General features: G+C 46.7%; 1 protein-coding gene across 2 annotated transcripts in view; it reads left to right on the top strand.

Moving 5' to 3' along the window:
- The first annotated feature begins 10,056 nt into the window (after positions 1–10,056).
- lama5 (laminin, alpha 5) overlaps positions 10,057–13,740 on the top strand; it is a 194,445-nt gene continuing 190,761 nt past the window's right edge. For both annotated transcript variants that reach the window (XM_045209507.1, XM_045209506.1), the window contains exon 1: positions 10,057–10,615. In XM_045209507.1, the coding sequence (XP_045065442.1) occupies positions 10,313–10,615 (303 nt within the window). In that variant the 5' untranslated portion in view covers positions 10,057–10,312. The remainder of the gene's footprint in view (positions 10,616–13,740) is intronic.

The raw sequence follows: 13,740 nt of genomic DNA, 5'->3' as shown, positions 1-13,740 counted from the left end.
AAGAAAATGGAGAAGGGGAGAAGATGGAGAAGGGTAAGAAGGGTTGAAAATGGAGAAGGGGAGAAGATGGAGAAGGGGGAGAAGGGGGAGAAGATGGAGAAGGAGAAGAAGGGGGAGAAGATGGAGAAGATTGAGAAGATGGAGAAGGGGGAGAAGATGGAGAAGGGTAGGAAGATGGAGAAGGAGGAGAAGGGTGAGAAGGGTTGAAAATGGAGAAGGGGGAGAAGATTGAGAAGATTGAGAAGATGGAGAAGGGGGAGAAAATGGAGAAGGGGGAGAAGTGGGAGAAAATAGAGAAGGGGGAGAAGGGTTGAAAATGGAGAAGGGGGAGAAGGGTTGAAAATGGAGAAGGGGGAGAAGATGGAGAAGGGGGAGAAGGGGGAGAAGATGGAGAAGGGGAGAAAGGGGAGAAGATGGAGAAGGGGGAGAAGCTGGAGAAGCTGGAGAAGGGGGAGAAGCTGGAGAAGGGGGAGAAGCTGGAGAAGCTGGAGAAGGGGGAGAAGATGGAGAAGGGGGAGAAGATGGAGAAGGGGGAGAAGATGAGGAAGGAGATGGAGAAGGGGGAGACTTCCAGGCTGCGTACCAAATGGCACCTTTTCCCTAGGGGCCCTGGTCAAAAGTTGTGCACTATATAAGAAAAATGGTGCCATTTGGGACAAAGCCCCAGTCTTACTCACAGGGCTCTATTTGAACAAACCTAATGCAGTGGTACATCTTAGTGCTGGTGGTTTGTGTATGTCAGAAATATTGTTGCTATTTTCACAACCGGAATTATGGGCGCAGCAGCTGGCGGTGGCGCAAAAGGGTTTTGATGAATAAACAAGTTTTAGGTGTGTCGAGGTTTGATCCCTCACTGGCCAATCAGAACGTGCTCCATGGCTAAATATGTGGTTGCTTCAAGTTGTGTATTTACAGTCTTTCATGTTTTGCGTTGCCATCAACTCCAATTAAAATGTTTGTCCGTTATATCCTAGTTTATTAAATGTACCTACAGAAACAAAATAACAACATGTATGTAGGCCTATCCCATCTTTGCTAAATATGTTGAACATGTTTCCAGTCTACTGTTATGTGGGCAGCTTGTCTCTCCCTTTTCTGGTTCCCTTCCTCCTTGTTTTGTCCCCTCTTTGTCTGTCGTATCTGTATGTGGGTTTGTCCCCATTATGTTGGTGCGTCTGCCGGTGTGTGTCTGGAGTGGATCGGGGGGCGTGCTCAGGATCTGCCTCTCCTGTGCAGCTGCGGGTTGTTTCCAGTGATTCCTGCCTACGCAGCTGCATCCTATTCTCTCATCAACCTGCACTACTAATTCCTGGGCATGGCTCTCCACCGGCGCCAGATCGTTGTTCTTACTAGAGCGGTAACTTAGCTCACCAGTAGAGTTTAATTGTCTTTGTCTTCAGCCTGGCTCTTTACTCTCCTTAACCTGTCGTTTGTTTTGTCTTCAGTTCAGACATACCTCCCAACCTTCCTCCCAGCCTGCCTGCCTGCCTGCCTCAGCCTCTCCTTCCTCCGGAGCCGACTAGCCCACTCTGTTCCTTTTCTTCAGTTGTTTTTTGGACTAAGACAAATTGAATTTTAATTAAAAGCATTTTTGTTTCTTCCACTCCCTTAGTCGTGTTTTGTTTCTCTGAGTGCTGGGTTTAACCATAGCCTAACAGAACGATCTGGCCATGGACCCAACAGAGAAACAGCACGGGGCAAACAAAGACCGCTTCCAACAAGCTATCCAGGCTCAAGGAACGTTGCTAGGACAGCATGACCAATTGATTCGGACTCTTTTGGAAAATAATCATCAACTGCTGAACCAGGTGACTCAGTTAACTACACAAGTCTCTAAATTGTCTGTTATCAGTTCTCCATCTCTCTCTGACCCCCAGTTTGATGCACCCCAAGTTGGTTCCTCGGACATTATGCAGGCTTCGTTCCATCGGGAACCCCCTGTCACGTCGCCTGAACCGTTCAATGGAGAATTGGACAAGTGCCGGGGATTTTTGCTTCAGTGTGACTTGATTTTTCGGCAGAGACCACTGTCGTTTTCTACTGATTCCTCTAAGGTACATTATGTTCTGGGGCTGTTAAGAGGGAGAGCTCTGGTTTGGGCTGAGGCTGTGTGCTCAAATCAAACTTTGACTGGATTGACTTTTGCTGATTTTTCTGCTAAATTGAAGACTGTTTTTGACCATCCTGACCATGTGGGTAATTCCTCCAAGATACTTTTTAATTTGAGGCAGGGTTCTAACAGTGTGGCTGAGTACTCTATTGAGTTCTGGACTTTGGCAGCGGACTCCAAGTGGAACAATGTGGCACTTCAAGGAGCATTTCTAAACGGTTTGAATGAAGCCATTAAGGATGAACTGGCTGCTCGTGACGAGCCACATGATTTACATTCTTTCGTTTCCTTGTCCATTAAGCTAGACAACCGGTTGCGGGAGAGGCGTCGGGAGAGAGGCGGTCGGCCACATCTAGGAGGATGAGTTCCCCAGCCTTCAACCACTCGAGTCTCGCCTCCCGGAGCCGGCAGCTTCTTGTTCCTGATCCCATCCCGAGCACAGAGGAGGAACCAATGCAAGTGGGTCGAGCTCGACTACCTCCAGCAGAGCGGCAACGGCGCCTCCAGGCGGGTGAGTGCCTGTACTGTGGAGACGCCACACACATTCTGGCTACATGCCCTAAGCGACCAAAAGACAAGGCTCGCTCGTAACGATGGGTCTACTTGCGAGCCCAGAGTTAGATCCTGAACCCATCATTCCCCGATTACAAGTACCTGTAACCTACGTTTCCAGAGTCATTCCCTGCCACTCTCAGCTCTCATAGACTCAGGTGCAGAAGACAACTTTATTAGCCACCAGTTCGTTACACAAGCTCGTATCCCCGTGGAGCCACTACCTACCCCCATTCGAGTCACAGCCCTTGATGGGCGCCTCCTCGCAGAGATAACTCATCAAACCACCCCCGTTTCCCTAGTGATTTCTGGCAATCATTGTGAAATCATTCAGTTAAGAGTTATGTCTGGCTCAGCTACCCCCCTTATCCTTGGTTTCCCCTGGTTGGCTCTTCACAACCCACAAATGGATTGGACACGTCACACCATTCTCAGTTGGAGCACTAACTGCCATTCGGAGTGCCTTAGGTCAGCGGTTCCCCCCACTAAGTGTAACCCAACTCATCCCTCAGCTCCTCCCGATCTGTCGTCTGTCCCCAAGGAATACCATGACTTAGCGGAGGTTTTCAGTAAGGACAAGGCTCTGTCTCTACCACCACATAGGCCTTATGATTGCCCTATTGAACTGCTTCCTGGTGCTCCCTTGCCCTCTAGTCGCTTATACAATCTGTCCCGACCGGAAAGAGAGGCAATGGAGCAGTATATTGGTGATTCTCTGGCCTCGGGCATAATCCGTCCCTCGTCGTCTCCTTTGGGTGCAGGTTTCTTTTTCGTTGAAAAGAAAGACAAGTCGTTATGCCCCTGTATCGATTTCAGGGGTTTAAACAACATAACTGTTAAAAACAAGTATCCCCTTCCACTCATCAACTCAGCTTTTGAACCTCTGCATGGCGCCACGGTTTTCTCCAAGCTCGACCTCAGGAACGCTTATCACCTTGTCAGAATCCGAAAGGGAGACGAGTGGAAAACCGCTTTCAACACTCCACTGGGGCATTTTGAGTATTTGGTCATGCCCTTTGGGCTCTCTAACGCCCCTGCTGTATTCCAAGCCATGGTGAACGATGTTCTTAGGGATTTTTTGAACCGATTTGTCTTTGTATACCTGGATGATATTCTTATTTTTTCCAAGTCACCCGAGGAGCATGAGTCACACGTCCGTCAAGTCCTTCAACGGCTCTTGGAGAATAAGCTGTACGTCAAAGCAGAAAAGTGTGAGTTCCACAAACGGTCTACATCGTTCCTTGGTTTCATCATTGAGAGCGGGCAGGTGAAGACGGACCCCGAGAAGATCCGGGCAGTGACGGAATGGCCCACACCCACCACCCGTAAGCAACTTCAACGATTTTTGGGCTTTGCTAACTTCTACCGTAGATTCATTAAGGGTTTTAGTAAAGTGGTGGCACCCCTTACTAGACTCACATCCCCAAAAGTCCCTTTTCTGTGGTCCCCTGAGGCGGAGCAGGCGGTAGGGGTTTTGAAGGAACTGTTTTCCACCTCCCCCGTGTTGATACACCCCAATACCTCTCTGCAGTTTATTGTGGAGGTGGACGCGTCTGACTCAGGTGTGGGAGCAGTCCTCTCCCAGCGCTCCCCCACTGACCAAAAGCTTCACCCCTGTGCTTTTTTCTCCAAGAAATTGTCACCCACAGAACGGAATTACGACGTTGGAAACCGGGAACTGCTGGCGGTCAAGCTTGCACTGGAAGAATGGCGGCACTGGCTGGATGGAGCTGAACTGCCGTTTGTGGTCTGGACAGACCACAAAAACTTGGCTTACATCCAAGCCACTAAGAGACTCAACTCATGCCAAGCCAGATGGGCCCTGTTTTTTAGTAGGTTTAACTTTATTCTTACATACAGACCGGGGTCAAGAAATGTTAAACCAGATGCTTTGTCCCGCCAGTTTGCTGACCCTTCGGAGACCAGCGAGCCTGAGGCAGTCCTACCTTCCTCATGCGTCGTGGCGGCAGTACAGTGGGAGATCGAGTCTCTTGTGAAGACTGCACTTGCCACGGACCCGGGGACCGGGTGATGGACCTCCCAACCTACTCTTTGTTCCCGAGACGGTCCGGTCTCAGGTGTTGCAGTGGATTCACACCTCCCGTTTGCTGGTCACCCTGGGATGAGACGCACGTTGACGCTGCTTAAGAGACATTTTTGGTGGCCTTCAATGGAAACTGACGTTCGGGCTTTTGTGGCAGCCTGTTCAACCTGTGCTCGGGGCAAAGCCTCCCATCGGGCCCCTTCGGGGCTGCTGCTACCCCTCCCAGTTCCCAGCCGTCCCTGGTCCCACATAGCCATGGATTTTGTCACCGGCCTACCCAAGTCTGAAGGTAATGATACTATACTTACCATTGTGGACAGATTCTCTAAATCTGTTCACTATATAGCATTACCAAAATTACCGTCTGCCAGTGAGACACGGACCTCCTAGTCCAACATGTATTCCGTCCCCATGGAATACCTGTGGACATCGTATCTGATAGAGGCCCACAGTTTACTTCCCGTGTTTGGAAGGTTTTCTGTTCTGCTTTGGGTGCTTCCTTTAGTCTGTCCTCAGGGTTTCATCCCCAGACCAACGGTCAAACAGAAAGAGCCAATCAAGACCTCGAAGCAACCCTTCGTTGTGTGGCTGCTCAACATCCATCATCCTGGGCCAAACATCTGCCTTGGATAGAGTACGCCCACAACTCCCTCACCACCTCTGCCACCGGCCTTTCACCCTTCGAGGTAACCATGGGTTATCAACCCCCTCTGTTTCCTGCTCAGGAGAAGGAATTGGCTGTTCCTTCGGTTCAGGAGAACCTCCGCCGCTGCCAGAGAGTGTGGAGCGACGCTCGGGAAGCGTTGCTTCGACCACCGACAGGAACAAGACGACAGCGGATAGGAGCAGGACTCCCGCACCTGTGTTTCATCCTGGTCAAGAAGTTTGGCTGTCATCAAGGAACGTACCTCTTCGTACCAAATCACGCAAGCTGTCTCCTCGGTACCTGGGTCCGTTTGTGGTGGAGTCCATCGTTAACCCCGCTGCGGTTCGTTTGAAGTTGACTTCAGCCATGAAGATACACCCTACTTTCCACGTCTCCCAACTGAAACCTGTGTCCTCCAGCCTTTTGTGTCCGCCGGCAGATCCACCTCCACCTGTTCGCCTCATTGACGACCATCCGGCCTACACCGTCAGTAGGCTCCTGGACTCTCGGAGGCGGGGTAGGGGTCTCCAATACCTAGTCGATTGGGAAGGTTATGGACCTGAGGAGAGGTCTTGGGTCCCTAAGCGTTTTGTGTTGGATCCTCAGTTGATCACGGACTTCCATCACGACAACCCTGACAGGCCTGGTGGGTCGCCAGGTGGCTACCATTGAGGGGGGGTACTGTTATGTGGGCAGCTTGTCTCTCCCTTTTCTGGTTCCCTTCCTCCTTGTTTTGTCCCCTCTTTGTCTGTCGTATCTGTATGTGGGTTTGTCCCCATTATGTTGGTGCGTCTGCCGGTGTGTGTCTGGAGTGGATCGGGGGGCGTGCTCAGGATCTGCCTCTCCTGTGCAGCTGCGGGTTGTTTCCAGTGATTCCTGCCTACGCAGCTGCATCCTATTCTCTCATCAACCTGCACTACTAATTCCTGGGCATGGCTCTCCACCGGCGCCAGATCGTTGTTCTTACTAGAGCGGTAACTTAGCTCACCAGTAGAGTTTAATTGTCTTTGTCTTCAGCCTGGCTCTTTACTCTCCTTAACCTGTCGTTTGTTTTGTCTTCAGTTCAGACATACCTCCCAACCTGCCTGCCTGCCTGCCTGCCTGCCTCAGCCTCTCCTTCCTCCGGAGCCGACTAGCCCACTCTGTTCCTTTTCTTCAGTTGTTTTTTGGACTAAGACAAATTGAATTTTAATTAAAAGCATTTTTGTTTCTTCCACTCCCTTAGTCGTGTTTTGTTTCTCTGAGTGCTGGGTTTAACCATAGCCTAACATCTACATTGTAAGAAGCCTAATTGCATGGCTTCAATATGGAAATGTACAGTGGGAAAAAAAGTATTTAGTCAGCCACCAATTGTGCATGTTCTCCCACTTAAAAAGATGAGAGAGGCCTGTAATTTTCATCATAGGTACACGTCAACTATGACAGACAAAATGAGAAAAATAAATCCAGAAATTCACATTGTAGGATTTTTTATGAATTTATTTGCAAATTATGGTGGAAAATAAGTATTTGGTCACCTACAAACAAGCAACATTTCTGGCTCTCACAGACCTGTAACTTCTTCTTTAAGAGGCTCCTCTGTCCTCCACTCGTTACCTGTATTAATGGCACCTGTTTGAACTTGTTATCAGTATAAAAGACACCTGTCCACAACCTCAAACAGTCACACTCCAAACTCCACTATGGCCAAGACCAAAGAGCTGTCAAAGGACACTAGAAACAAAATTGTAGACCTGCACCAGGCTGGGAAGACTGAATCTGCAATAGGTAAGCAGCTTGGTTTGAAGAAATCAACTGTGGGAGCAATTATTAGGAAATGGAAGACATACAAGACCACTGATAATCTCCCTCGATCTGGGGCTTGACGCAAGATCTCACCCCGTGGGGTCAAAATGATCACAAGAACGGTGAGCAAAAATCCCAGAACCATGTCCAGGCCCGTCTGAAGTTTGCTAGAGTGCATTTGGATGATCTAGAAGAGGATTGGGAGAATGTCATATGGTCAGATGAAACCAAAATATAACTTTTTGGTAAAAACTCAACTCGTCGCGTTTGGAGGACAAAGAATGCTGAGTTGCATCCAAAGAACACCATACCTACTGTGAAGCATGGGGGTGGAAACATCATGCTTTGGGGCTGTTTTTCTGCAAAGGGACCAGGACGACTGATCCGTGTAAAGGAAATAATTAATGGGGCCATGTATCGTGAGATTTTGAGTGAAAACCTCCTTCCATCAGCAAGGGCATTGAAGATGAAACGTGGCTGGGTCTTTCAGCATGACAATGATCCCAAACACACCGCCCGGGCAACGAAGGAGTGGCTTCGTAAGAAGCATTTCAAGGTCCTGGAGTGGCCTAGCCAGTCTCCAGATCTCAACCCCATAGAAAATCTTTGGAGGGAGTTGAAAGTCCGTGTTGCCCAGCGACAGCCCCAAAACATCACTGCTCTAGAGGAGATCTGCATGGAGGAATGGGCCAAAATACCAGCAACAGTGTGTGAAAACCTTGTGAAGACTTACAGAAAACGTTTGACCTGTGTCATTGCCAACAAAGGGTATATAACAAAGTATTGAGAAACTTTTGTTATTGACCAAATACTTATTTTCCACCATAATTTGCAAATAAATTCATAAAAAATCCTACAATGTGATTTTCTGGATTTTTTTTCTAATTTTGTCTGTCATAGTTGACGTGTACCTATGATGAAAATTACAGGCCTCTCTCATCTTTTTAAGTGGGAGAACTTGCACAATTGGTGGCTGACTAAATACTTTTTTTCCCCACTGTATGTTTAACATAGCATTCACACTGATATAGGGGCTAGGCCTACTGTAAAATACATTATGTCTTAGCCATAGACATGCCTAACGTTGTCAATAAGCAAGATTAACAAGTCTACTTTGAAACAAATGTATACACCTCACACACATGGTTATGGGCTTTAAAAAAGAAGAAGATACGTGTCCCATGTCAGGTATAGAGTTGAAATGTATTCCATTTTGAGTTTACATCCCAATATTATACTTTATATACATCAAAGAAGAATGAAATATAACAAAACCGTTTGACATGGAAACACCAGGTGTTTATTTATTAATTATTATTTTAAGTTTATTAATTATTAAATTATTAAAAAATATTAACAACGTTCCATCCATGAGGCCACTAGAGGGAGATTTGGTCATTTGACTGCAGAAAAGGGCTACAAAGAGTGAATAATTTGAATGAAATCCGCCATTTCCTGGTTGCTAAAATTCTAATAGTTTGGCAAATTTCAGTTTAGGTGACAAAAAAACAAGTATAATATGCCATTTAGCAGACGCTTTTATCCAAAGCGACTTACAGTCGTGCGTGCATACATTTTTGTGTATGGGTGGTTCCGGGGATCGAACCCACTACCTTGGCGTTACAAGCGCCGTGCTCTACCAGCTGAGCTACAGAGGACCACATAGTATAGTACCAAGTATAGTGTAGAGAATCATTGTACCATCTAAACCGGTGTGAAATATATTTTCCATAACCAAAAATATTGTATTTTCAGCTGTTTAAAGCTGGTGTACAAAACCTGAAGTAAAAGATGCAAAAACAAAACGTAGGAACGGGAAGCATAGAAATAACTATTCTTAGACTTGCTTTCAATGAGAATGGCAGATCTATAACTCATATTTCTATGTGAATTTGGTCGGGTCACCCAAAAAGTTACATATTGCAGCTTTAAATAGGCACCATAATTGCTCCCTGTGGGCATATAACATTAAGGCAACACAGACCATTGTAGCCATATTAGCATAGACATGACATCAGTCAAAACACCTCAAAACAAGACATGGTATCAATAACAAGATACAACGAGCTGAAACAAGCCACCTATGATTCCCCCCCACTTGACAGCTTCTTGTCATTGTTGCTAGCTATCTATAGTTGCATTCAGAATCACAACAACGCTCTCCTTCCGGCCACATCGATGCGCTCACATAATTTTTGTGAAGTTGTCAGCCAACCCATCTATTAAGACTGGTAAATTGCTGAACCTGGCACACAGGGTGGAAAATGACAGAGTGGCAGTTTTTACATGTTGAAATTGCAAACTAATGTGCGTTTGGCACTTGCGACACCCATAGCGCCAACCGAGCCCCCAATCTAATATCTTCCTGTGTTTCAGATAATTTACGGACTGGTGTTTATGGGAATCCCAGGCATGGCTGTGACTTGCCGGAGGGGATGAGATGCTGTGTGCAACTGTGTTTGATGGCACCGTGTGTTATTGTTCCACATGTTCTGTATCGTGGAACGCTGGGTAACTCGACACATTTTACATGACTGATTACAATAGTATATATTTTTTTAAATCAGAAAACCACCCCACCGGCCAAATTCGTTTTTGGTGTAGGACCTATGCATAGATTGCGTTTGGATTACTGGTACAGGGTTATTTGGGTTGTTGGTAGGATTCGTTCTGACATTCTTGATTTCTTGTTTCTAATTTTATTATTATTTGTGTACTTTTTACATTGTTAGGAGCGTTTCGCTACTCCCGCTGTACGACCAATACACTTTTATTTGATTTGAGCCAGTCAACCTAGGCGCTGAGCTACCTCGTTCAGCCACACGGGCAGTAAAGAGAGAGAGAGAGAGAGAGAGTAGGGGAGGGAGAGAGAACAGAGCACAGCACAGCGCAGATAGGTAGGTGCCCGCCGGAGCGAGAGATACACAGCCACCACAGCCACAGCAGAGCGCATCGACTGTTCTGCACTTCTCCACCGCGCAACGATTCGGAGCTAAACTCTACTTTCTGTCGTTAACCGTTGTTGTATTGCTATACCTCCGATGGTAGCCTACTTTGTAACAACGCAGGAAGGTTATAATCTCGGCTGTTCTTGTAAATGTCTATTAGTTTGTCTGTTGTAGCCTAGTCGTCTATTTATCTAACGAACCGCAGAGTAGAGCGCCGGCAGGTGAAGATGGCGAGGGGACTGGTGTTGGGGACTGTATCCCCGGCGGATGGCGGCCCTACACACCTTGTTTTGCTGCTGTTATACCCGCTCATCTGCGGCCTCTCGGCGCTGGGCCAGGAGCTGCCCACCAACGGGGTGAATGGTTACAGCCTGCACCCACCTTATTTTAACCTGGCAGAAGGGACCAAAATCACGGCGACAGCGACCTGCGGAGAGGGGGACAATGGAAGGTCGATACACGACTTGTATTGCAAGCTGGTCGGGGGGCCAGTGTCAGGGGACCCGAGTCATCAGAGCCAAACCATCCAGGTAAGAACTTGAGATATAGTTTTAGGCAACCTGTATTTGTTATTATAGGCTAACCCACTGGGCACAGCACCTCAATTCAACGTGGATCAATGGTGTACAACACACCACAGCAGCCCTCCCCGGGTGGGGCCCCCTCCCCAACTCAAAATAGTAAAATAAAAACCTGGATAGCATATGAACAGGTCATTCGCCATGGCCAAAATGTTTAGAATGACTTTAAATTACCTTTAAAACTGCTAAATGTTCTCTCAGCCTCATGGTAAAATGTGTAGAATAGGAAGAAATTTGCTTTAAAAATGCAAAATTCTCTCAGCCTCATGATAAAATGTGTAGAATAGCATGAGATTAGTTATGAAACTGCAAATGTTCTCTCTGCCCCATGGCAGTATGTGTAGAATTGCAGGAAATTGTCTTTAAAACAGCAACATTTTCTCTCAGCCTCATGGCACAATGTGTAGAATAGCAGGAACTGTGCTTAAAAAATGCAACATTCTCTCAGAGAATTTTAATTTACTCTGTTAAATACACCCTTTGGAATGACTTCGTTAGCAACAGTGAATAGATTTATTTATTAAGAGATCTCTCAATAACTCATTCTTGATGGGAGACCAAATGAATAGCTGTCCAATAGGGTGTGCTACCCAGCCTACAGTTTTTTTGTGAGAGTGGATAACAGCTATATATAATGTTGAAGATCTGATGTTGTTTCAAAGGTACAAATGTAACATATTTTATACAAGGTTTGTATATGTTGAAAATTGGTTACAATGATGACATAACCCTGTGGTTGAAATTCCACCCTCAAAACAACAGTTGGAATTGAGTTTTGATAACTGGTCGTGCGATTTTGCTAGCAACAACATTGAGTCACCGTCAGTCTATACTAAAAATGTCAATTCTGAAAACGCTTACCTGTACCTATGTTTGTCCTGTACAACTGCGGTCCTGTACAACTGTGGCGCAGTGGTCTAAGGCACTGCATCGCAGTGCTAACTGTGCCACTAGAGATCCTGGTTCGAATCCAGGCTCTGTCGCCGCCGGCCGCGACCGGGAGACTCATGGGCGGCGCACAATTGGCCCAGCGTCGTCCAGGGTAGGGGAGGGAATGGCCGGCAGGGATGTAGCTCAGTTGATAGAGCATGGCGTTTGCAACGCCAGGGTTGTGGGTTCGATTCCCACGGGGGGCCAGTATAAAAAAAATATGTATTCACTAACTGTAAGTCGCTCTGGATAAGAGCGTCTGCTAAATGACGTAAATGTGCTGAAATTCATACTCTTAATAAAAACGTTTTATTGAATACAACCACTGACTTTTTCCTCATTTGTGTTGCTCAACTCAGCGCGAATGGGCTTGTGCCAATTTGAATCTCAGTTCACGTAGTACGTCAAGGCCGCTACAGATCTACAATCTTAATTTGATCATGCTGTTGTTGCAGGACATTTCCTAAACAGCAGGAAATGCAAACGTGTAGTGTATTCAAGGTTTAAACGGCTTCTAAAGTTAGTAATTTCCACTTAAAAATGTCAGACTTGATTTACCCTAACGAAAAATGTATCAACCCATACAAAATGTTTTCATTAATTATAATCCACATTATAATCCTGTTGCTACAGGATTATTTTCCTGCTGTAGCAAACTGGCTCAAATTAAGATACGGCATCTGTACATCTCCAGTTGAGCAACACAAATGAGGAAAAAGTCGGTGGTTGTATTGGATAAAAGTTTTTGTTAAGAGTATGAATTTCATCACCCTACGGAAGGACCGCAGTTGTTCAGGACAAAGATAGGTACAGGTAAACGTTTTCAGAATTGAAATGTTTACAAGTATCGACTGATGGTGACTCAATGTTGTTACTAGCAAATCGCACGACCAGTTATCAAAACTCAACTCCGCCTCAATATATGAGAACGGAGTTGAGCGTTCCTACCTACAGTGCTGTTTTTGCTTTTTATTTTCACAGAATGGCTTACCCACTTGATGGATTATGTGGATATATCACTTCTAACCCCTCATACACAAACATGCCCTCACACACAAACACACACTAACACACACACACACACAAAAACGCGTGCTCACACACACACACACACACACACACACACACACACACACACACACACACACACACACACACACACACACACACACACACACACACACACACACACACACACACACACACACACACACACACACCGCCCCCACTCCTCATTCTGGTCTCCCTCAGTCGTTTTTGTGTGTCTGCGAGATAAGTGTGTTATTATTAATTAAAAACAGCAGGTGAGCTGAGTGGTGGTGGGGGTGGAGGGGGTTGTTTTCACTGGAATCCCTGATGCCCTCCTCCTCATACAGACCCTGTACACATTAGTGCCTCAGTACTTATTGCCATGGTTTCAACATGAGATCATCCCCCTCCTCCTTTATCTCTCTCTCTCTCTCTCTCTTCTCTCTCTCTCTCTCTCTCTCTCTCTCTCTCTCTCTCTCTCTCTCTCTCTCTCTCTCTCTCTCTCTCTCTCTCTCTTCTCTCTCTCTCTCTCTCTCTCTCTCTCTCTCTCTCTCTCTCTCTCTCTCTCTCTCTCTCTCTCTCTCTCTCTCTCTCTCTCTCTCTCTCTCTCTCTCTCTCTCTCTCTCTCTGTGTCTCTCTCTCTCTCTCTCTCTCTCTCTCTCTCTGTCTCTCCTCTGGACATGGCTGACTGATGGCTGCTTTATGAAATATGACTTTCATGTCAAAGAAAGAGAAGAAAAAATTAAGAAAAAGAGGTCACACTGATCTGACCAGCCTACCCGACCACACTGACCTGACTAGCCTACCCGACCACACTGACCTGACTAGCCTACCCGACCACACTGACCTGACTAGCCTACCCGACCACACTGACCTGACTAGCCTACCCGACCACACTGACCTGACTAGCCTACCCGACCACACTGACCTGACTAGCCTACCCGACCACACTGACCTGACTAGCCTACCTGACCACACTGACCTGACTAGCCTACCTGACCACACTGACCTGACTAGCCTACCTGACCACACTGACCTGACTAGCCTACCTGACCACACTGCTCCTGACTAGCCTACCCGACCACACTGACCTGACTAGCCTACCCGACCACACT

Source organism: Coregonus clupeaformis, chromosome 30, assembly GCF_020615455.1.
Source record: "Coregonus clupeaformis isolate EN_2021a chromosome 30, ASM2061545v1, whole genome shotgun sequence".
Classification (NCBI taxonomy): Eukaryota; Metazoa; Chordata; class Actinopteri; order Salmoniformes; family Salmonidae; genus Coregonus; species Coregonus clupeaformis.
This window is presented reverse-complemented; position numbering and strand designations above follow the sequence as displayed.